Source organism: Jaculus jaculus, chromosome 8, assembly GCF_020740685.1.
Source record: "Jaculus jaculus isolate mJacJac1 chromosome 8, mJacJac1.mat.Y.cur, whole genome shotgun sequence".
NCBI lineage: Eukaryota > Metazoa > Chordata > Mammalia > Rodentia > Dipodidae > Jaculus > Jaculus jaculus.
Genome location: NC_059109.1, coordinates 122,903,689 through 122,929,472, shown reverse-complemented (window position 1 = coordinate 122,929,472; position 25,784 = coordinate 122,903,689). Strand labels below are relative to the sequence as shown.

Here is a 25,784-nt window from a genome sequence, read left to right as displayed (position 1 = left end):
TTTTCCTTTATAAAGTCAGGGTATACACGTTTATTAAGAGGTTGTAGTGCTTTGGATTTGTTTCTGCTTTTCTCCCTTATCCCAGCTCTCTCTTCTTTCCTCTCTTCTTCACTCACCCTGCCTCATGGCCTCCCTCTCCCATTTCCCCCCTTCGCCATCTCCCCCTTTTCTCATCCCAATCTTCCATATTTTTTTGTTTTCTTTTCCCTTGCTTCCTCACTCTTTCCTCTTCCTCTCTTTTTCTCCATTTTTATTTATTTATTTTTTGCATGTGTCTGAATATGTGGTGTGTGTGTGTGTATGCTTGTGTGTGTGTTGATGTGAGTTTGTGTGTGCACATGCATGTAAAGGCTAGAGGTTAACTTCTGGTCTCTCCCTTCCCTCTCCACCTTATTTACTATAGCAGAGTCTCTCACTGAACCCAGAACTCACCAGTTTGGCTAGTCAAGCTGACCATATGGACTGGAGGGATCCCCTGTCTCTGTCTCCTGAATGCTGGAAGTACAAATGGGTCACCACACTCATCCAAAATGTACATGGATGCTGGAGATCTGCTCTCGGGTCCTTATGCTTGTGTGACAAGTAGTTTATCTACTGAGCCAATTCCCCCACCTCCTCTGCCATTTTTGGTTATATCTTCCCTCCCTTTTTCTTTTTGTCTCAGGAAGGAAAAAAGTCAGAACACAGATTATTAGTAGCAGAGAGCTCCTCCCATCACACATTTAAATCCAATCACCTGGGTTCATTCCATTTTTTTAACAACATTATCCACACCTACATGAATTATCAGATAACTGTTTCTTAGAAAATTGCCTTAACAAATTTGCATATGAAATGCATAAACCCTCCAACTTACTGGTCTGAATAAATGATTACAGAAATACTGATTAGTTGTTCACTCAAACTGACTGACAAAGTGTTCACCATGTGTAATCCCTTTGAAATTTCAGGATGTATTTTCCTTGTTTTAAATAGATATTATGAATCCATTAAACTGTAATTAACACCCTCCCCCCATATTCGGGTGTATTTAAAAAGAAGCGACTTTCTTTCCTTTTGTATGACACACGGTAATTAGATCGTTTTCACAGATGATCTGGATGATGCTGAGGGATGTTTGTTTCTGTGGCTGCTGGATTTTTGTTCTGTTTCTGACCAGCTGCAGGATGACTTTTCATGGCATGCTGGTGTGTGCTGCATGCTTCCCTCCTACATATATCTTTGAGCTTGACAGTTCACTGTGCCTTTTTGATGTTTTTCTTCCCCTTGCCCTTTTTTTTTTTGTGACCAGACAGCTTCATTTTATCACTATGGACTTTTAAATTAGGTCTTGTCCAAGGAAACTACAATGGAATTATGCACTGTCAGGTATAGGGACCACAGTTCAGGGAAGAATTGCTCTGTAGGCATGTGTGACAGCCACACAGGGTAAATGGCCTTTATGTAGTAGATGAAAGGCTGTGGCTGGCCTGGGGTGCATGGTTTTCAGGAAGGGCATGAGTTGAGAAAAACCTGTCATCTCTATAGGATGTTGAAGTGTGTATGAGTTTCCTATAGCTTCTGTAACAAATGATCACCAATTTAGTGGCTGAAAATAACACATTTGGATATATGCTTCTGGGGGTTGAAATGTAAAATGTCATATTGGGCTAAACTGAAGATGACACTCTTTCCTCACTGCCTTTTCTCTCAGCTTCCCTCTTCCTCTCCTTTCTCTTCTTTCCATTATTCTGTTTTCTCCTGTCTCACTTCTTCCTCTTCCCCTGCCCTTCCCTCTTTCTCTTTCTTTTTATTATTTCCCTTTTCCTTTATCTTTTTCTCTGGATGGGTTGGCTTCAGGAGAGATCTGCTTTCTTTTCTTGTATGATCTTTAGGGACCACCTACCTTTCCTCCATCCTCAAAGGCAGCAGCATCGCAAAGTCAAATCTCTCTTTGCTTCTTACTCTCTGCCTTCCTTGTGCACTTGTAAGGACCCTTGTGATTACATTGTGCCTATTTAAAAGATCCAGAATAACACCCCTTTTTCAAGGTCATCTGATTAGGACCTGAATTTTCCCTACAACCTTAATTCCCTTGATCAAGTAACAGGACCTACTCATGGGTTCTGATGATTAGGATCTCAGCATCTATGCGGGGAGTGGTCTTTATTCAGCCTGATTCAGTGTAGATGAAGTCTCCATGTGCAATATTCTTCTTGCGTAAGGCAGGAAGGTGAGGGCCAGGATATAAGGCTCCAAATATCCCCATGAAAGACTCTGAACTTTCCATGAACAGAGGAGAGAACTTTATTGGAAGCAAGGGACACATCATGGTCAACCTTGTGTCTCAGAAAGATGGTGCCAGTTGCTATTATATTGGATGATAAAACAATCAAAGATCAGACCAGTTGCAAAAGCCCATGAACCAAACCACTGAAATATCTGTGAGAGGAATGTCAGGTATCTGAATAAGGGTAGTGGAGGAGGAAGGTGGCCTGGGAAGCATCAGAGGGAGGTTCCCTCAGACCTCAACATATGAACGACTATAAGGTTGGGCTGGGTTTCAGATTATATTCTGTTTTGCAATAGAGTTCTTATGATTTCCTTCTTTAGTATATTAAAATTTCCCAGGTATGTTGGGGGAAAACAACCTGGGGAAAATCAAAAAGAAGCTACAACTGAAGAACCAAGATGCAGCTGTTCATTTCTAGTCACTTTTTTTTTTATTATTATTGGTGTGTTTATGTAGTGTGTGTATGTATGGCATGTATATTTATACATATTATATATATATGTGTATATATATATATATATATACATACATACATACATATACATATATACATACAACTGCATACAGGTGTGTGTGTGTGTGTATGTGTCTGCATGTATGTGAAGGTCAAACATTGACCTCTTCAGATGATCTGCAATGTATTCGTTGAATCAAGGTCTCTCATTGAACATACAGTTCACAGATTTGGCAATTGTAGTTATCCAGTGAACCTTAGGGATTCCCTGTCTGCCTCCCCAGTGCTGGGACAACAGATGAACACCAATGTGCCTGCCATTTTATGTAGATTCTGGGGAGAGATAAACTCAGGTCCTTGTGCTTGCTTGCACTTTATACACTCACCCACCTTGCCAGCCTCTCAACACTTTATAAACATCATTCCCTCTAGCATGTATGATTGTAGTGTGAGTACATTTATGACCATTTTAAGAAAGAGAAAACTGAGGCTGAGAGCGTTTAAGTGACTTATGTGAGCTGGTCCAGGCCACTAGACTCTAGAGTCCCCCATATTATCGTTGCCAGTGCTGAGGCCTTAGCATACAGTTATTGGGCTGCATGTAACGGCAGTAAATATGAGTGTACTCTGTGTTTCCAAATACTCCTTTGAAAGGTATGTAGCATTAAGATTGTCCTGGTCTCTCTTCTTCCTTGAGTGATGTTTTTATTTTTTTCCCTCTGGCAGGGGTACCCTTTGGGGTACCATGCCCATACCTGTGCACCTCAGACAGGAATGGCAGTGCCATTCTTCCTGGAAACTGAAATGGAGTAGGGAACTTAGACAGTCAGTCTTCAGTTCACTGAGTTGCGTGACCTTGAGACAAACCACTTGTGCCTGGCTCTCTCCACTGAGTATATAAATTCAGTTGATTGGCATACCAGTGACTTTATCATTGCTGGGACAAAAATACCTGACCAGAATCAGCTTAAGGAAGGAGAAAGATTATTTTAGGCTCACGGTTTTGAAGGCAAGCCGCAGAGCAGGGCAGGAGTGGGAAACTGACAGCATATGATCAAAATCAGCAGGGAGGAAGGAGAGAGAGGGGAGAGCAAGCGGGGTTGGACCATAAAACCTCGTGGCCCACCTCCGGTTGCACACTTCCTCCAGCAAGGCTCTATCTCCTGAAGGTCTTACAACCATCCACAACTAGGTATTGGATGTTCAAGCCTATGGAATGTGTGTGTGTGTGTTTGGGGGGGGGTCATTTTGACATTCAAACCATCACAGTTGGGTTTCTGCCTCACCTGAATGTCATTTGTCATGCTTATGTGGATAATCCACAAACTCTAGACCTGTGCTACCCAAGAGCACTCAATGCTTGAAATGTGGGGTGTCTCTGTGGGAATCATTTTTTATTTATATCTTCCTCTCTAATTCATTTAAATATAAATATGCATCTGTTGATATCTGCTACTGGTTTAGACCATGCATTTTCTCAACCCAAACCCTTTGCTTGCTGAACAAGAACATAATAATTGACACAAAGAGTGGGCTCGGGCTGGAGAGATGGCTTAGCTGTTAAGGTGCTTGCCTGCACAAAGTCTAAGGACTCCTGTTGGAATCCTCCAGATCCCATATAACCAGGTGAAATAATGAAGCAAGTGTGCAATGTTGGATGTGCTCACAAGGGGGAAGGCATGTCTGGAGTTCCTTCACAACGGCTGAAAGGCCCTGGTGCACCCATTCTCTCTCTTTCTCTCTATTTTCCTTTCTCTCTCAAAAAATAAAATAAAAAAATATTAGATAAGAGAAAATAAAATAGATAAATATATAACAAAGAGTGACTTCACAGTAAACTTCATTGGGTCCCCATCATCTGCTGATGGCCAGTTATTATGCAATCTACCTTTGCTTAGTAGTGTTTGTCATTTAATAGAAAGGTCACAAGTAAATGACCTAATGCTTCACCTTAAAGTCTTGGAAAAAGAAGAACAAGGCAAACCCAATATCAGCAGATGGTATGAAATAATAAAGATTATGGCAAAAATTAATGAAATAGAAACTAATAAAACAATCCAAAGAATCAATGAAACTAAGAGTTGTTTCTTTGAAAGGATAAACAAGATTGATAAACCCTTAGCAAATCTGACCAAAAGAAAGAGAGAAGTGACACAAATTAATAAAATTAGAGATGAAAAAGGTAACATCACAACAGATGCCAGAGAAATTCAAAGAATCATAGGGACATACTATAAAAGCATATACTCCACAAAGTATGAAAATCTGAAAGAAATGGGTGAGTTCCTTGATTTATATGAACTACCTAAATTAAATTATGATGAGATTAATAACTTCAATAGATCTATAACAAGCATGGAGATCCGGACAGTTATCAAAAATCTCCCAACTAAAAAAAGCCCAGGCCAAGATGGATTCACTGCTGAATTTTACCAGACCTTCAAGGAAGAACTAACACCATTGCTTTTTAAGCTTTTCCATAAAATAGAAAAAGAAGGAATTGTATCAAACTCTTTCTATGAAGCCAGCATCACCCTGATACCAAAGCCAGGCAAAGATAGAACAAAAAAAAAATTACAGACCAATCTCCCTCATGAACATAGATGCAAAAATTCCCAAAAAAATATTGGCAAACAGAATACAAGAATATATCAGAAAGATCATTCACCCTGACCAAGTCAGCTTTATCCCAGAGATGCAGGGATGGTTCAATATATGCAAATCTATAAATGTAATACATTATATAAATGGGTTGAAGGACAAAAATCACATGATCATCTCATTGGACGCAGAGAAAGCATTTGACAAAATCCAACATCCCTTCATGATAAAAGTCCTACAGAGACTGGGAATAGAAGGAACATATCCCAATATAATAAAAGCTATTTATGACAAGCCTATAGCCAACATATTACTCAATGGGGAAAAACTGGAAGCTTTTCCACTAAAATCAGGAACAAGACAAGGGTGTCCACTGTCCCCACTTTTATTTAATATAGTTTTGGAAATCTTAGCCATAGCAATAAGGCAAGAGACACACATAAAAAGGATACAAATTCGAAAGGAAGAAATCAAGTTATTATTTGCAGATGGCATGATTCTATACATAAAGGACCCTAAAAACTCTACTAGCAAACTTAGAGCTGATCAAAGCGTACAGCAATGTAGCAGGATACAAAATAAATACACAGAAATCAGTAGCCTTCATATATGCTAACAACAAACACACAGAGGATGAAATCAGAGAATTGCTCCCATTCACAATTGCATCAAAAAAAAAAAAAAATAAAGTACCTTGGTATAAACCTAACCAAGGAAGTAAAGAATCTCTACAATGAGAACTTTAAAATACTCATGCGAGAAATTGCAGAAGACACTAGAAAGTGGAGAAACATCCCCTGTTCCTGGATTTGAAGAATCACTATTGTGAAAATGGCAATCTTACCAAAAGCAATCTACACATTTAGTGAAATCCCTATCAAAATTCCAAAAGCATTCTTAATGGAAATAGAAAAAACAATTCAAAAATTCATTTGGAATCACAAAAAACCTCGAATATCTAAAATAATACTGAGCAACAAAAATAAGCCTGGTAGTACCACCATACCTGATTTTAACCTATACGACAGAGCCATAGTAACCAAAAGAGTGTGGTGCTGGCACAAAAGCAGACAAGTAGATCAGTGGAACAGAATAGAGGACCCAGATGTATGCCCAGGTAGCTGTAGCCACTTGATATTTGATAAAAATGCCAAAAATACTCATTGGAGAAAAGACAGCCTCTTCAGCAAATGGTGTTGGGAAAACTGGATATATATCTGCAGAAGGATGAAAATAGATTCTTCTCTCTCTCCATGCACAAGAATTAAGTCCAAATGCATCAAAAACCTTAACATCAGACCAGAAACTCTAAAACTGCTAGAGGAAAAAGTAGGGGAAACCCTTCAACATATTGGTCTTGGCAAAGACTTTCTGAATACAACCCCAATTTCTCAGGCAATAAAACCACAGATTAACCACTGGGACCTCATGAAATTACAAAGATTTTGCACTGCAAAGGATGCTGTGAATAAAGCAAAGAGGTAACCTACAGAATGGGAAAAAATCTTCGCCAGCTATGTATCTGATAGAGGATTAATATCTAGGATATACAAAGAACTCAAAAAGTTAAATAATAAGAAATCAAACAATCCAATTAAAAAATGGGCTATGGAGCTAAATAGAGAGTTCTCAAAGGAAGAAATACGAATGGCATATAAGCATCTAAAAAAATGTTCTACGTCACTAGTCATCAGGGAAATGCAGATTAAAACTACATTGAGATTCCATCTCACTCCTGTCAGATTGGCTACCATCATGAAAACAAATGATCATAAATGCAGGAAGGGTTGTAGAAAAACAGGAACCCTTCTACACTGCTGGTGGGAATGCAATCTGGTCCAGCCATTGTGGAAATCAGTGTGGAGATTCCTAAAACAGCTAAAGATTGATATTCTATATAACCCAGCTATCACATTCTTAGGCATATATCCTAAGGACTCATCTCTTTTCCTTAGAAGTATGTGCTCAACCATGTTTATTGCTGTTCAGTTTATAAAAGCTGGAAAATGGAACCAGCCTAGATGTCCCTCAACTGATGAGTGGACAATGAAGATATGGCACATTTGTATAATGGGGTTCTACTCAGCAGTAAAGAACAATGAAATTATGAAATTTTCAGCAAAATGGATGGATCTGGAAAGGATTATACTAAGTGAGGTAATCCAGGCCCAGAAAGTCAAGCACTGCATGTTCTCTCTCATATGTGGTGGATTCTAGCTACAGATGATTGGGCTTCTGTGTGAGAAGGAAAAAACCCAGTAGAAGAGGCCAGTAAGCTAAAAAGGAGATACAAAGGGAAGAGAAAGGAAAGGAGGCGGGTACTTAATAGGTTGGTTTTTTATATATGTAAGTAGAAGAATAGATTAACTGGGGTAAAAAGGCCCAAAGTGAGGTCAGAGGAGGAGATTGAGTAAAGGAAAGGTGGAGGGAGGGCTAATAAGAATCTAAAAGGATATAAATAAATCATATGGAATTCTCCGATTTTGGACAATAGAACACTCAGGAGCCATAAATCGTTGCCAGAAAACTTTCAGTGCCAGGGATAGGATACCTTCCAGTGAGTTGTTGGCCAGGGAGGTCCCTGATGCCCCTGAAACATTATAGGCCATTGCTGAGGCCCTTGGTTTCCCATCAGGAATAAATGGTAAGACCCTATTGCTGACGACTCCACATACTTGGGCTGTAAGGCCACTGAGAAATCCTGCTGGAACTGAGCTGATAACCTCCTCCATATAGACCAGCTGACAGAAAGCTGGAAGAAGCCATTCTACATGCCATTCAATAGGAGAAAGAGATACCACCAGTGAGAATACTCAACAGTGGACACTGCAATACTTATAATTGGCCAGCCAGGCCAAATGAGCCAACTGGTGTAATAGTGGCAGGTCTGTCATGGTGGAAACCATTTTCCCTCCACTTGGACTTGAGACCCACTCCAAGGGAGGGAATACATCTCTGATACTGAAAACTTAAAACAGGGATAGTCATGATCCCTAGGGTTGTAACATCTGCTGATGTCTGGATAAGTGTATATACCATGCTTATCAAAGTGCCCAGTAAGCATTCCTCTTAATATTCATACCCTTATATTAATGCCACTCTCACTTTGGGTAGAGAATCTTCTCTTTTCAGATGGCAGTGACCATGGGGCAACTCAGAAGGTATCATGGTGCTGGAAAGAAGAGACTAGAGTACCGAGTAACATCTCGATCACACCTTCCAAGGCTCAGGGTCTAATGCAGAAGAGGTGGTGGAAAGAATGTAAGAGCCAAAGGAAGGGCTGGGCTCCTTACAACGTGCTCCCTTCAGACATAAAATGGCCTCAATATCCATGACCTCACAGTGCCTGACACTACCTACATAAGACCATCATAAGAAGAGGGAAAGATCACGACATCAAAATAAAAGAGAGACTTATTGAGATGGGGAGAGTATATGATGGAGAATGGAATTTCAAAGGGGAAAGTGGGGTGGGGGAGGGAGGGTATTACCATGGGGTATTTTTTATAATCAGGGAAGATGTTTTAAAAAAATTGAGAAAAAAATAAAATAAAATAAGATTAAAAAAAATAATAGGCACTCAAGTGACCAAAAACTTCCATGTGTAAATTTCCCTCTTCCCTTTTATGGATGAGGACATGGAAACCCAGAGGGCACTACTGACTTGTTCAGAGTCACACAGCTGAGAAATGAGAGAGTTGGGAATGAAACCCCAGTTTTCCAGTGAAGATTATCCAGGACCCATCCCACATCACCACAGTTGCTATGCTTTCTGGTTCTTTTGGGCCCCTGCTCTTTTCCCTTCCCTCCCGTAGGTCCTAGTGCTAGAAACTGGCGGGCAACCTGTCTGAGGGGACCAGTCCTTCCATGTTCTCACAGCCCCAGGCCCTCGACTCCTGTCGTCCAAGCACGTTCACGTAATCTTAATGAACAATGTGCAAAGCCATTAAAAACTTAATTAGGACGTTCTTTTCACTGCCTACGTGAGGAAATGTGATCCTGAGGTGCTCATGTGTAAACACAATAGCCGCCATCTGCTATCCAGAAGCGTGTTGACTCCTAAAAGGGGATCTGTGATGCAGACACATTGGTAATGGGGCGCTTACCAAGGCATTATTATGTGCGGAGGGGGAAACATGCAAAATTTATGGCCAGCCAGAGAGTACTTCCTGGTTTAATTCTGCAGTTTCCAGTGTTATGTATAATAACTATGAGGAAACTAATGCTGTTTTATGTTCCTTATCATGTTAGTACATTTTTTTTTAAGGGTAAAGGAAAGAAGAATGTATTTACAGTCTTCCTTTTTCTTATTTTTGGCTGATGTTGCCATAATGACTGGTTCATTTTTGATCTTCAGGAAATTGACAGGCCTGGGATGGTATTAATTATGCCAACCTGTTGATCAAAGAGAGCCTCATGGAGCTGCTGTTGAACAGGTTCACGCTCTTGGATGAGCTCAGCAATGGTAGGTCTGGCTCAATGCAGAGACACAGCTTCTTGGCTTGTACAGGATGTGGCCAGACCTCCAGCGGAGTAGGTACCCCATCTCCTCAGAGACACTGCATTTCTTTAAGGACAGCTGAGCCTCCTGCCTCCGGTTCTTTGAACATTCTATTTCAGATTTCCTCCCAAGTTACCACCCAGGAATATTCTCTTAATGATGTCCCTGTTGAGAACATCTCAAGCTTTCCTTACTATTCTTTCAAATTTTCTGCATTGCTGTGCAAGTGAGAATGCCTGAATTTTGAACCTCAGCCCATGTTAAAAAAAAAACAAAAACAAAAAACAGACACTGTAGTGGTCATTTGTAATCCCATTGTGCCAATGGTGAGATAGGAGTTGAGATAAAAGAATCTTCCAGAAGGATGTGGGTCAGCTAAGGTGACAAACGCAGCAGTGAACTAGAGAGATCCTGCCTCAAACAAGGTAGGCAATGAGAACTGACATCCTAGATTATTCTATAACCCCAGTATGTCTGCTAGGGCATGTGCATGTTCACGTGTATACACTAAAATAATTCTCTTGAGAATAAAGGGACTTGAGAGAACTAGGGGTCTTACTGGGGACCCAAATAATAATGATGTACATAGCTGTGGAATTTATAGACTTAAACATTTCAGTAGCACCATAACCCAGTAATAGTTTAGTCCTTCTTTTCTTCAAGTCTCAAATGAGTGATGGCCTGCAATATAGCCATGGTCACCCAGGGATTCTGGCTTCTTTCACTGTGACTGCACCCTCCCACTGGCTCTTAAAATCTTGAGCATTCAGCTGTGGATGGGAAAAGAGAATGGACCCATGATTCTCACACTTTAATGTGTATACAGATCACCTGGTCCTTGCAATAGAACTATAGATTCAAATTCAACAGGCTTGAATGGGTCTGGGATCTTCATTTCTTTGGAGCTCTTGTTAGGCATATCCAGCCCATAACCTAAGGGGCACATGTGGCTCAAGATAGCTATGAATGCAGCCTAACTCAAAGTTATGAACTTACTTAAACATTAGAATGTTTGATACTTTTTGTAACTCAATTACCCAGTCCTCAAGTGTACATTTTGTAGATGACAACATTGTATCACAGTGCCAAGTGGTTGGGTGTGCCTATTAGGTGATGCTGAAGCTGTGGTCTAAGGAGTATCCTTTGGGAGAGAAGACAATGGAACATAGAGATGAGAGCCTGGGAGGGAGAGAGTTTTTATGGACTGGGCCAGAAAGGAAAACAGAAAAAAAAAAAATTCTACTCTGGTTCTTTTATCAGAAACTCAGTTGCATGGGGAGGATATTGAGAGGAGTGGGGCTTTTAGCTCTGGGTCTAAAAAGTCTACCACCATAACAGTGTCACTTGGCTTCTGAAGGTGGGATAGGGATATGAGCTGGTGAAAGGAGTCCTTCAAATCCCTGTGGGTTGTAAGAACCCAGGGATACATGTGTGACTGATGTGAGGCGGTAGGGGGCAAGAACAGAGAGCACGTGAAGGCATCGTGGGATCTGGGGTGGAGGAAGTACAGCACAGCTCACTGCTCAGCTTTCCGCCCCTCGGTGGCAGGGACAGTCCCCCAGACCTGCTGGGGCTTACAAGTTATTAATCATCTGTCCACGGAAACCTGCTGTGAGCCCATGGGTAGGTCGTCATACAGGTGCGGTCATGGATGCCAGCTCAGTTTCATCTCTGAGCCTGGAAGATGGTTGAGATGGTTCCTTCCCTGCTGTCTCAGTGGGAGGTTGTAATAATTAGTTAGCATTTGTGATGAAGGTGGGGTGGGGGGATCTCTTTTCACATGCCTAAGCTTCTCAGGCTGTGAAGAGTACTCCATGCTCTGAAAAGCTTGCTGTACTCTGGTGGCTGGTACCTCAAGAGGTGAGGGAAGTTTCTGATGGGCAGGTAGCTAAAAAATGTAAAGCTGTGAGTTCAAATTTCACTGTCCTTGTCACTGTGCATCCTGGTTGGCTCCTTTTTGGTGTAAGCCCATCTAACTGTCCTGACTGCTCATCTCAGAAAAACAGCTCTGTCTCACAAGGGATCTAGATAGGGCCAGGGGTGGGGTCCAGGTCACCCAGTTACTCTGCATAGTAGGTATGGTTTATGGGGTGCTGGAGGCCTCATTTGGTCACAAGGCTATGATTTTTTTTAGTCTAGCTTTAAAAAATATTTGTTTGTTTATTTGTTTGAGAGAGGCATATGAGAGAGAGAGAGAATGAATGGGCACTCCAGGACCTCTAGCCATTGCAAACAAACTCCATACATATGTTCCACCTTGTGCATCTGGCTTACATAGGTACTGGGGAATCAAACCTAGGTCATTAGGCTTCGCAGGCAAGCACCTTAACCGCTAAGCCATCCCTCCAGCCCTCAACCTCTTTTATTTGTTTATTTGCAAGCAGACGGAGATAGAAAGAAGACAGACAAAGAATGGGCATGCCAGAGCCTCTAGTTGCTGCAAACAAAGTCCAGACCCATGCATCACTGATGCAGGTTGTTCAGTAGAATCATAAGACTTTAAGTCCCAGTTTCAGCCCTCCAAGCTGATTGTGGAATTCCCTTGGACATCTCAGTTTGTCTATATGGTGTACAGTTGCTGGTGATGATGGGGCCAGGTAATCAATTTCATCTCGTTCTAGTTTCACTTGTAAGAAGAGCCTTGGCACATTGAGCTGAGATGTGCCTCCTCATAGTGACCTGTCTGAATCTGACTCTCAGCCAGCTCTATCCATTAGCAAATGCCACAGCCATGCTGCACATGGCAGCAAAAACCATCAGCATCACTTCTCATGTGTGGATCTGTGCACTGATTGCAGATGTAGGTGGGGTTTGCCGACACGTGGCTGTCCATGTCGCTGTGGAAGTGGCTTCATCCAACTCTTCACTCTCAAGTCATCCATGTGTGTATATTCTTGATCCCAAGACGAAGGGACACATTCTTCTGACAAAAGGAAAAGGAAGTAGCATTAATAAGACAAGAGGGAAAGCCCAGCTAGAATTCCACCTTTATCCCTATTCTTGGCGTCTATGAACAAGTCGTCACCTACTGGAAAATTAAGAGATAGAGAGAGACAACCTCTCGGGTTTACAAGGGGAGCTGCAAAGCCAGTGGAAATGGACTTAGATCTATGTAGGGTTGGGGAAATAGAGACAGTCACTCCATCTGTCATAGCATCTAATAAGAAGCTGTATTAAATTAACTTCTCATTGCTGTGACAAAATATCAGAGAAAAATCAGTGTAAGGGAGGAAGGGTTTATTTCAGTGGAGTTCCAGGTTCTATCCGCCATGGCAGGGAAGGGATGGCAGCATGAACTGATCACATGCAGACCAGCAGTGCGGAGGCAGTCCAGGCTGATTGATGCCCACATGACAGGAGCAGGAAGCCTAACATCGTCGCACCAGCAGGGAAGAGGTAGAGGCACAGAATAGGAAGCAGAGGCCAGGCATAAAACTTCAAGGCCCTCCTCCAATGACACACTTCCTCCAGCAAGGTTCCACCTACTAAAGGCTCAACAAATTTCTGGAATAGCACTGCCAACAGGGGGTTAACTCTTCAAACACAGGAGTCCCTGGTGGGGAAGGCTTTGTGTTTTAAATTCAAATGATCATGGGGCATCAGTCCTATTTATGAGGTTGCATTTTCATCCTTAGAAATAGTTGTACTTTCCTCCAATAGTAATGATAGGATAAAGTTACAAAGGATTTGGGTCTGTCTCTCTCTCTCTTTTTCTCTCTCCCTCCTTCTGCAAGAAACCCAGGGAAACTCATTCAGTCTTTGAGTGAAATGAATATCATTTGTCACAATCTGTGGAGGAAATTGAATAGTACATAACAAGACACCTACTGTCAACACTCGTCTCTGCAAGTGCTGAGCGGGTGTTCCTTGCTTTTCTTTTCCCAAACATCTTCTAGTTGACTCTCACATTTCTTCAGGGGTCTGTTTCTTACTTGGATATTCTCTACTTTTATATGTTCTATTTTAACCTGTGCTGAATGCAGGACTCCAGGTGGAGTTTGTTGGAATGTAGGTCCCTCCTGTACTATAGAGGTTCTGCCTCCACCAGAACACGTTTGAGCTTGCGTGAGGTTGTTTCCCATCTTATTTCACTAGCAAAGGTTGAAGCAAAGGTCCTGGGTTTTTACTCCATGCTTTCTTTAGGAGTGTGCACTTATTTATAAATTGCCTACCATGTGAGTATTCTTTCTGCATGTGAACATCTCTTCATCCCTAACATGGCCTGGTAAGTAGGGACTTTCAGAAGTCAGTTATGTGCAGAGAGGAGGTGTGGCTTCCTCAGACCCTCCCCTCCAGCTACTCCTCTGGCCACCAGGTTTGTGGATATGACCAATTTTCAGAAGGATTTTCTTTCTCTCTCCTTGTCTCTGCTTGCTACCCCCTGTGGGTCTCCAGGGTCCTTCATGATGGTGAACAGCTCTGGGAGGGCCTCTGGCCAGAAGGCCCACCTCCTCCTGCCCACCCTGAAGGAGAATGACACTCACTGCATCGACTTCCATTACTACTTCTCCAGCCGTGACCGCTCTAGCCCGGGGGCCTTGAATGTCTACGTGAAGGTGAATGGTGGCCCCCAAGGGAACCCTGTCTGGAACGTGTCGGGGGTTGTCACCGAGGGCTGGGTGAAGGCGGAACTTGCCATCAGCACCTTTTGGCCTCATTTCTACCAGGTATGACCTTTTCCCATGCTTGATTTCTGATAGGCAATGATGATTAGTCAGGGTCCTCTAGAGGAGCCGAGCTGAGAGGGTGAACATGTATCACGAAGGGGATTGGTTATATTGGTTTACACGAGTAGTAGTTACACGAGTAGTCCGACAGTGGAGAGCCTGAGAGCCTGGCAGCGGGTCAGAACATGGGGCTGGATGTTTCAGTCTGGAGCTGAAGGCCTGGAGGAGTCCTGGAAAGCCAGCGAACTTCCACCCATACGGGAAGGCTGACGAGGCTGACTCCTGATGTCAGCCCAGGATAGGAGGGACAGGGAAGATGTGCTTACCAGCAAGGAGCAAAGATGGGCAGGCAAAAGCAGGGTGGCTTTTCCCCTCAGACCTGTTTCTGTCTGGGCTTCTGCTGGAAGGGCTGCCCACTTGGGGGTCAGGGCCTCACCCCCTCAGGTAATCCTTTGTGGAAATGCCCTCCCAGACCAGCCTAGAGTTGTGTCTCTTAGTTGACTCCTGATCTGATCAAGTTGACAGTGAAATGAACTGCCGTAGCATCTGTGTACCTCTTGCCCTTCCTACAGCAGGCAGGTTTAGGCAGGACCCCATGTGTTTGCTCACTCATTCAGCTCTTGCTTACTGGGCTTCCCCGTGAATGCACAGAGGGCCCTGGAATAGCCCCTTCCTCCCTGGAGATCATGGTCCGGCGGAGGAGACTGACATGCGTAAGCGAAAAGTGGAGCACAGCGAGATACACCTGGCTCCCCGGGATGCTGCGGGGATGCAGGCACTGGAGTCTGGTACAAACGAAAGCCTAATGAGGGAGGGGCCACTACCACCCCTAGTCTACAGATGAAAAGAACGAGGTTCACAGAGACAAGATGACTAAGTCAAGGTGGGCCTGTTCGGTGGAGCAGGTGGCAGGGATGGCTTCTAAGAAGAGAGAATAGCTAGGCTGAGTGTTGAAGGGGAGTGAGATACATTGGTCAAAAAGGAAAACACATTTGTACTGTCAGGGGCAGTAAGTGCTGTGGGAGAGGGAAACATGATTATTTGCAGTATAGGGTAACCAAGTTCCTTTGTTTATCTTTAAGCTGTTTGTGTGTGGGGTGTGCATGTGTGTATGATGATTGTGTGGGGGGGGGCGTACATGTGTGCGCTTGTGTGTGGCAGTGGTCAGAGGTCAGTGGTGGGTGGTTTTCTCAAACACTATCCAACGTATTTTTTTTTTAATTTTTATTAACATTTTCCATGATTATAAAATATATCCCATGGTAATTCCCTCCCTCCCCACCCCCACACTTTCCCGTTTGAAATTCCATTCTCCATCATATTACCTCCCCATTACAATCATTGTAATTACATATATACAATATCAACCTATTAAGTATCCTCCTCCCTTCCTTTCTCCACCCTTTATGTCTCCTTTTCAACTTACTGGCCTCTGCTACTAAGTATTTTCATTCTCACGCAGAAGCCCAATCATCTGTAGCTAGGATCCACATATGAGAGAGAACATGTGGCGCTTGGCTTTCTGGGCCTGGGTTACCTGACTTAGTATAATACTTTCCAGGTCCATCCATTTTTCTGCAAATTTCATAACTTCACTTTTCTTTACCGCTGAGTAGAACTCCATTGTATAAATGTACCACATCTTCATTATCCACTCATCTGTTGAGGGACATCTAGGCTGGTTCCATTTCCCAGCTATTATAAATTGAGCAGCAATAAACAATGTTGAGCTAGTACTTCTAAGGAAATGAGATGAGTCCTTTGGATATATGCCTAGGAGTGCTATAGCTGGGTCATATGGTAGATCAATCTCTAGCTGTTTTAGGAACCTCCACACTGTTTTCCACAATGGATGGACCAGATTGCATTCCCACCAGCAGTGCAGAAGGGTTCCTTTTTTTCCACATCCCCGCCAACATTTATGATCATTTGTTTTCATGATGGTGGCCAATCTGACAGGAGTGAGATGGAATCTCAATGTAGTTTTAATCTGCATTTCCCTGATGACTAGTGACGTAGAACATTTTTTTAGATGCTTATATGCCATTCGTATTTCTTCCTTCGAGAACTCTCTATTTAGCTCCATAGCCCATTTTTTGATTGGCTTGTTTGATTCCTTATTATTTAACTTTTTGAGTTCTTTGTATATCCTAGATATTAATCCTCTATCAGATATATAGCTGGCGAAGATTTTTTCCCATTCTGTAGGTTGCCTCTTTGCTTTTTTCACTGTGTCCTTTGCGGTGCAAAATCTTTGTAATTTCATTAGGTCCCAGTGGTTAATCTGTGGTTTTATTGCCTGAGCAATTGGGGTTGTATTCAGAAAGTCTTTGCCAAGACCAATATGTTGAAGGGTTTCCCATACTTTTTCCTCTAGCAGTTTCAAAGTTTCAGGTCTGATGTTAAGGTCTTTAATCCATTTGGACTTAATTCTTGTGCATGGAGAGAGAGAAGAATCTATTTTCATCCTTCTGCAGATATTTATCCAGTTTTCAAAACACCATTTGCTGAAGAGGCTGTCTCTTCTCCAATGAGTATTTTTGGCATTTTTATCGAATATCAGGTGGCTATAGCTACTTGGGCTTACATCTGGGTCCTCTATTCTGTTCCACTGATCTACATGTCTGTTTTTGTGCCAGTACCATGCTGTTTTTGTTACTATGGCTCTGTAGTATAGGTTAAAATCAGGTATGGTGATACCACCAGCCTCTTTTTTGTTGCTCAGTATTATTTTAGATATTCGAGGTTTTTTGTGATTCCAAATGAATTTTTGGATTGTTTTTTCTATTTCCATGAAGAAAGCCTTTGGAATTTTGATAGGGATTGCATTAAATGTGTAGATGGCTTTAGGTAAGATTGCCATTTTCACAGTATTGATTCTTCCAATCCAGGAACAAGGGATGTTTCTCCACTTTCTAGTGTCTTCTGCAATTTCTCGCTTGAGTGTTTTAAAGTTCTCATTGTATAGATTCTTTACTTCCTTGGTTAGGTTTATTCCAAGGTATTTTATTTTTTTTTTGATGCAATTGTGAATGGGAGTGATTCTCTGATTTCATCCTCTGTGTGTTTGTTGTTAGCATATATGAAGGGTACTGATTTCTGTGTATTTATTTTGTATCCTGCTACATTGCTGTACGTTTTGATCAGCTCTAACAGCTTGCTAGTAGAGTCTTTAGGGTCCTTTATGTATAGAATCATGTCATCTGCAAATAATGATAACTTGATTTCTTCCTTTCCAATTTGTATCCCTTTTATGTGTGTCTCTTGACTTATTGCTATGGCTAAGACTTCCAAAACTATATTAAATAGAAGTGGGGACAGTGGACACCCTTGTCTTGTTCCTGATTTTAGTGGAAAAGCTTCCAGTTTTTCCCCATTTAGTAATATGTTGGCTGTAGGCTTGTCATAAATAGCCTTTATTATATTGAGATATGTTCCTTCTATTCCCAGTCTCTGTAGGACTTTTATCATGAAGGGATGTTGGATTTTGTCAAATGCTTTCTCTGCATCTAATGAGATGATCATGTGATTTTTGTCCTTCAACCCGTTTATGTAATGTATTACATTTATAGATTTGCATATGTTGAACCATCCCTGCATCTCTGGGGTAAAGCCTACTTGGTCAGGGTGAATGATCTTTTTGATATACTCTTGTATTCTGTTTGCCAATATTTTGTTGAGAATTTTTGCATCTATGTTCATGAGGGAGATTGGTCTGTAATTTTCTTTTTTTGTTCTATCTTTGCCTGGTTTTGGTATCAGGGTGATGCTGGCCTCATAGAAGGAGTTTGGTCGAATTCCTTCTTTTTCTATTTCCTGGAAAAGTTTAAGAAGCAATGGTGTTAGCTCTTCCTTAAAAGTCTGGTAAAATTCAGCAGTGAATCCATCCGGGCCTGGGCTTTTTTTAGTTGGGAGATTATTGATAACTGTTCGGATCTCCATGTTTGTTATAGGTCTATTTAAGTGATTAATCTCATTTTGATTTAATTTAGGTAGGTCATATAGATCAAGGAAATCACCCATTTCTTTCAGATTTTCATACTTTGTGGAGTATATGCTTTTATAGTATGTCCCTATGATTTTTTGAATTTCTCTGGAATCTGTTGTGATGTTACCTTGTTCATCTCTGATTTTATTAATTTGTGTCTCTTCTCTCTTTCTTTTGGTCAGATTTGCTAAGGGTTTATCAATCTTGTTTATCCTTTCAAAGAACCAACTCTTTGTTTCATTAATTCTTTGGATTGTTCTTTTTGTTTCTATTTCATTAATTTCTGCCCTAATCTTTATTATTTCTTCCCGTCTACTACTTTTTGGTTTGCCTTGTTCTTCTTTTTACAAGGCTTTAAGGCGAAGCATTAGGTCGTTTACTTGCGACCTTTCTAATTTCTTAATATAGGCACTTAAGGCTATAAATTTACCTCTTAGAACTGCCTTCATTGTGTCCCAGAGATTTTGGTATGTTGTGTTCTCATTATCATTTGACTCTATAAATTTTTTGATTTCCTTTTTGATTTCTTCATTGACCCACTCATCATTTAATAGTGTATTGTTTTGTTTCTATGATTTTGTGTAGGCTCTATAGCCTTTCTTGCTACTGATTTGTAGTTTAAGTCCATTGTGGTCAGATAGAATGCAAGGAATTATTTCAATTTTCCTGAATTTGTTAAGATTTCCTTTGTGTCCTAATATATGGTCTATTTTAGACAATGTTCCATGTGCTGCTGAAAAGAATGTATATTCTGCTGCAGCCTTTGGATGAAATGTCCTGTATATATCTGTTAGGTCCATTCCTTCTATGACCTCATTTAGTCCAGATGCCTCTCTGTTTATTCTTTCCCTGGATGACCTGTCAATTGATGAGAGTGGGGTGTTAAAGTCCCCCACCACCACTGTGTTTGGTGTTATCTGTGACCTTAGTTCTAATAGTGTTTGTTTGACGAATTTGGGAGCCCCCATGTTAGGTGCATATATGTTTAGGATTGTAATGTCCTCCTGTTGGAGTGTGCCCTTAATAAATATAAAGTGACCTTCCTTATCTTTCTTGACTAACGTCGGACTAAAGTCTACCCTGTCTGATATTAGGATAGCAACCCCTGCTTGTTTTCTAGGCCCATTTGCTTGAAACACCGTCTTCCAACCTTTCACCCTAAGATAATGTCTATCCTTTGTAGAAAGGTGAGTTTCTTGGAGACAACAAATTGTAGGATCCTGCTTTTTAACCCAGTCTGCAAATCTATGTCTTTTGGTTGGGGCATTGAGACCATTGATATTAAGAGATATTATTGAAAGGTGTGTATTTATGGTTGCCATTTGTGTGTGTGTGTGTGTGTGTTACTGGTTCTACTTGTGCTCTCTTCTGTTAACTGGTATTTGAGTATAGCTTGTTTTTTCTAGGTTCCTTATATGTGTGCTTTTCCTTTTGTTCAGCATGGAGGATTCTATCAAGTATTTTCTGTAGAGCTGGTTTTGTCTTCAAATACTCCTTTAACCTGCTTTTGTCATGGAATGTCTTTATTTCTCCATCTATTTGAATGGATAACTTTGCAGGATAAAGTAACCTTGGTTGACAGTTGTTATCTTTCAGAACTTGGAATATATCACTCCAAGCCCTTCTGGCTTTAAAAGTTTGTGTTGAATAATCTGCTGTAATCCTGATGGGCTTGCTTTTGTAGGTAACTTGATTTTTCTCTCTAACCGCTTTCAATATTTTTTCTTTGGTGTGTGTGTTTGGAAGTTTGATTATAATATGTCGAGGAGAGGTTCTTTCTGAGTTTTGTCTGGCTGGGGTTCTAAAGGCTTCCTGTATCTGTATTGGCACCTCTTTCCCAATTTGGGGGAAATTTTCCTCTATGATTTTGTTGAAGATGCCTACTATGCCTCTGGAGTGGAGTTCTTTTCCTTCTACTATGCCCTGAATTCTTATATTGGATCTTTTCATAGTGTCCCGAATATCTTGAAATTCCCACTCATACTTTTCTATAAATTTGTCTTTCTCTTTGTTGGACTGCATTAGGTCTGCTACCTGGTCTTCTAGCTTAGATATTCTGTCCTCTCCCTCATCCGTGCAGGCTCTGGATGCTCTATAAGTCTTCTACTTCTCCGCTGCCGCCTCAATTTCCTATACACCTCACTTTTTAGTAAAAGTGTGTATTTTGCTGAGTTTTTTTGGTCTTTTTCCCCCCTAGGCTGCTTTGGCGTGGTACCTACGCCGCCATCTTAACCGGAAGTCTCCAAAGTATTTTTAAAGGACTTTGATATACTCTCCAACTTGTATTTTAAAGCGCTTTCATATATTTATTTACAATGAGAAAGAGAGAATGGTTACATGCCAGGGCCTCTAGCCACTGCTAATGAACTCCAGATACATGTGCCATTTTGTGCATCTGCCTGTACTTGGGTGCTGGGGAATCTAACCCAGGTTGTTAGGCTTTGTAGGCAAACACTTTAACTGCTGAGCAATCTCTCCAACATAGTTTTTTAAAATGTTTGTTTATTGGAGAGAGTGAGAGAGATAGGGAGAGAGAGAGAACGGGCATGCCAGGGCCTTTGGCCACTGCAAATGAACTCCAGATGTGTACTCGCCCTTGTGCATCTGGCTTACATGGGTCCTGGGGAATGGAACCTGGCTGGGATCCTTTGGCTTTTCAGGCAAGCACCTGAATGGCTAAGCCTTCTCTCTAGCCCTTCGGCTTATTTTCGAGACAGTTTTTCTCACTAAACCTGGCACTCACTGATTAACCTGGATGCTAGGTAGCAGATTCAAGGGATCCTCCTACCTCCACTTCTCCAATACTAGGATGACAGGTGCACACTGCTGCGCCTAGGGATCTGAACATAGGTCCTCATGCTTATGTGGCATGCCCTTAACTAACAGATACATCTCTTCAGCCGTATTTATTCTTTTGAGGCAGGGTCTTATTCTCTATCCTAGGCTGGCCTGGGACTCACTTTGCATCCCAAGCTGGCCTTGAGCTGGCAGAAACCCTCCTGCTTCTGTCTCCAAAGTGCTGGGATGACATGGGTGAGGGGATACGTCCAGTATGAACCGCGTTCTTTAAGGACAGGTTACAGAAGGAGTATTATACAGGGCAATGAGCCCGCAGAACAAGTAGGCCAAGAGGCCCTTGGATGCTAAACTATCACGATGGCATTTATTCTGCAGTTCGGCACTTTGATTCTCAAACTACCAGCAGCTAAGGCCATTTTCTCCCAACTCATTGTGGACAAGTATTTTATAAACCACAGCAAGAAATGTCATGGAAATGCTGTGTCAGTTTTTATAACCTATTCTCACTTGCCCTACTTATCCCTCTGGGGACCGAAGACACAGGGTACACAGGCCTGTGCTAATCCAATCCACACTTGGAGGGGCCCGGCTTTCAGCACATGTTACACTGTGACTCCTTGAGAGTTTTTTTTTTTTCTTTTTTTTTAAAGACATCATAAGGTAGAACTGACACATTGTGGAATTAACCTATTGTAGGTAGAGCTCAGTTCTGCCCTTGTCATCATCAACACCACTTTTAGAACATGTTTCTTATCCCGGTGAGATCCCTTGTTCCCGACTTGATCAGTTCCCATTCCCACTAGTGAAGGGTATTAAGTAACAAAGTGATGACACGGATCTGCCTTTTGGAGAATGTTTCTAGTGTCTGAAGCAGATATGCCCAAGGGTGGCAAGATGAGTAGCCAGGGCTGCTTTGATGCCCCCAAGCTCCACAACCATGTTTGCCGTCCCTTCACATCTTCAGTGCTGGAAACACTTCTCGACTGAGACCACTTGTCATTTACAATAATGAGGTAACTTAAGCTTTATTGCTTCTTTGCACTGGCAACTAGAAATCAGAATTTAATACTCAATTACCTTCACTGCTTAGCTTAGATCTGTGCCACGTCTGTCTCTCTTTTATCTCCAATGGCGTGGGGTTTGTGTTCAGGATAGTGGCTACTTTTGGAAGTAAAGGAGAGATGATGATCTTAGTAATGATGGTGATGCCGAGGGAGATGCTGCTGCTGCTGCTGCTGCTGATGATGATGATGATGATGATGATACCTACCATTAGTCAAGTACTTATTATGTTCCAGGCATAGACAGGAATGCAGAGGCGAGTCAGGCAAAGCCTGGCTTTGTGTGTGGTGATCAGTGTGAATGTCCTTTTTTTTTTTTTTTAAATCATGTAATGCCACTATGCCCTCTGTTAGAGCAGCAATACCTTGTCAATAAAAGTGGCTCAAGGGGCATGTGATGTGTCATTAGCGCTGACTGTGACATGCTTTCTCACAGGGGCTTTATAGCAGGTGTGTTTGGCCTCATTATTTGGGCCTTTCCTCCCTTGTGAAGAATATATTTTAACCAGAACAGGCCCATAAACATTTATCCAATACTCGTGTTGTTAGGTCTGCTTCACACTTCACAATATTTGGAATTTACAAGGTCATATGTTTTCATACACTGTGTGCTTTGTAACCCCCCCACTAGGCTCGATGTAGTACCCCATACGTAGTGTCCACACAGCAGGATTCACAGAGATTCGCAATTTGGCAATAACTTCGGTATGTAAACAGAGTCAGATCAAATCAGATCAACTTTCGCCACTATCTTACTGTATAAGAATGCTCATATGCTATAACTTGTTTTGGATAATTTCTTTTTTCTGAGTTGTTTGCAGAGCATGGCCCTCTGTTCTTTACCTATACAGCTGCATGGATAAGACGAGAGGCTCTTAGTGCATGCTGGGGAGAATCCCTACCATTTGATTCAGCTGCTGTGGGGTGGAGGGTGATGTGGTCTTGGTCACAAGTCAGGAAAAGCTCTATGGTGGCTCCCCATCTAGGAGACACAGCTAGCCAAGTAGGGTTTGCAGAAGTCAGAAAGAAACCTGTATGCTGGTATTTAACATTTTATCTCCCATCAAAGTTTGACCTTGACCTATTTTTGCACACACCATTAGTATAGAGGTAGGATTCTAGTGGTAGGTGGCCCAGAATCCTGGTTTTCCCAGGTCAGCTCTGGTTTCCTCCTCTTGTCTTGGTAACATTGCTGAGAGCATTCTCTCTGTCACGTGAGTCTGTAGGTTACACAGCTACACTGTATGTTACAATATGTATGCCAGCACAATTGGTTTTAACTTATTTTCATTGAAGACCAGTTGGAAAATATTTTTGGAGCCTTGAAATCTCTATTGTAACAACTAGCTATGACCTTGTCCCATGAAAGCAGCTACCAACAGTATGTAAATAAATGGACATAGTTGCATTCCAATAAAGCTTTATGAGTAATATTGAATGGTGCATCAGATTTCACTTCCGGGCCTTAGTTTGCTGAACTCTGAGATAAGCTGAGGCTGAGGGACGTGTAATGAATTCAACAACACTCAGAAAAGCTCAGACAAAACTGAAGCCAGATCCATTCTGTCCTGGTCCCTAGACTATCCCCATTGTGTCACTGGAGCCCATGAGGACTCCTACTTCTACTGAAGCCATAGTGTCCCAATTGTAAGCCTTTTACTAGGGCCTGCTGTGAACTGGTACGGGTGAGGGTCACACGTTGAAGTACACTGAGCAGGAAAACTGAGCCAGAAAAGGACCGTCTCACCAATTGCCATACTCTTTGAGGGTGTATGAGGAAGAAAGGACATTTCTTGAGCTCCCATAGTCCTGGCTTTATGGTAGGCCTATTGTGTTTCATTTCCTGCACAGTAGCTCCCTGCATTAAGTAAACAGCACATCCTGTCTTCTGGAGTAGGGTGCATTACCAGTAAATTGAAGTTTCTATAATTCTGCCTGGGTCTACTGGCTCCAAGCTCTGTGCCCTGTGTTTAGGGAAAATAACTCACTCGTTCTGAGAATCAGCTGCTCTCTAGCTCTGTGATGTTTCCTGTCATCATTCAGGGTCACACTTGTCTCATTTGTAAAGTGAAAAGAACACGTGGTATTGAAAGGTCTTTCTATAAATTACGGGAGATTATATACGTACGTGCCATCAGGTTGGGTTTTCAGCGGGCCTTGGCAGTTGGAAGTGAGGAAGGAAGAAGGATGGGACATAGAGGAAAATGAAAGGGTGGAAGAGGCCATCTGTAAACACACACACACAAAAGCACACATACACAGGCACATTCATGCACACACACATACAAAAGCACAAATACACATGCATATGCATACACACACACACACACACACACACACACACACACACACACACATCATTCTGTTTGACCTGCCCTTGGTCTCTCTGTTTCATTCCTAGTGTAAGTAGCCTCATCTGGGAAATTTCAATTTTTAATGCATTGGCTGTTCCAGTGTCATCATCTCTCTTCTGCTGTGTATACTGAGGTGAAAAGAGTCCTAGTGTGCTGAGAACAGTAGTATAAAAAAGACTTGCCTGTCACACACCTGTACACACAGCTTCTGTTGCACACTCATATTGACCCCAGACATCGGGTGCCCACATGTGGTGAGCTCAAAGTCCTGCAGACACTCAGAGTCAGATGCATTCATGCGCGCGCTCACAGGTGCTGTCATGAGAAAGGGGACATCCCCAGAGATGCCAAGACAGGAACAAAATGGATTTTAAAAATTCCCCAGACCTCAAGCTCTGGCCTTGCACATAGATTCTGTGCTCTAAACACAATTTAGTTTTCAGCACTACTGGGCTTTAGACTCGATGGTTTATGTATTCATTTATTAAAGTCATATGTCACAGTCCTAAAATTGACTTTAGCTCTGTAATAAACAAAATTTTCATCTTTTATATTATTGGGCTTTCTCAATGCAGGGCCTTCACCAGGGCCCCAGGTGAGAAGATCCCTCTTAGCCCACCCCCACACTGGCCTCCTCTCGAAAGCAGGGGCTGATGTGAAGCTACGTGCTTCTGGTCATTGTCTCTTCCAAGAGGATATCGGTTCTATTCTATGTTTCAGAGGTTCTGAACTTTTCCTAAGATTCTGAAGGAAAAGTAAATCTCTATTAATTTAAAAAAATAGTTTTGTTTATTTTTATTTGAGAGTGACAGACAGAGAGAGAAAGAGGTGGAGAGAGAGAGAGAGAGAGAGAGAGAGAGAGAGAGAGAGAGAGAGAGAGAGAGAACCAGGGCCTTCAGCCACTGCAAACGAACTCCAGATGCATGAACCCCCTTGTGAATCTGCATATCGTGGGTCCTGGGGAATTGAGCCTCGAACTGGGGGTCCTTAGGCTTCACAGGCAAGTGCTTAACCACTAAACCATCTCTCCAGCCCAGTCTCTACTCATTTTGCAGCCACTTGCTTGTTCAGTTCTCCATTACCTTCT

The 25,784-nt window shown here is 42.0% G+C and overlaps 1 protein-coding gene across 5 annotated transcripts in view; it reads left to right on the top strand.

Annotated features, from left to right (window-relative positions):
- Ptprt (protein tyrosine phosphatase receptor type T) overlaps window positions 1-25,784 on the top strand; it is a 1,232,244-nt gene that overhangs the window by 471,832 nt on the left and 734,628 nt on the right. For all 5 annotated transcript variants that reach the window (XM_045155759.1, XM_045155757.1, XM_045155760.1 and 2 more), the window contains exon 3: window positions 14,224-14,495. In XM_045155759.1, the coding sequence (XP_045011694.1) occupies window positions 14,224-14,495 (272 nt within the window). The remainder of the gene's footprint in view (window positions 1-14,223; window positions 14,496-25,784) is intronic.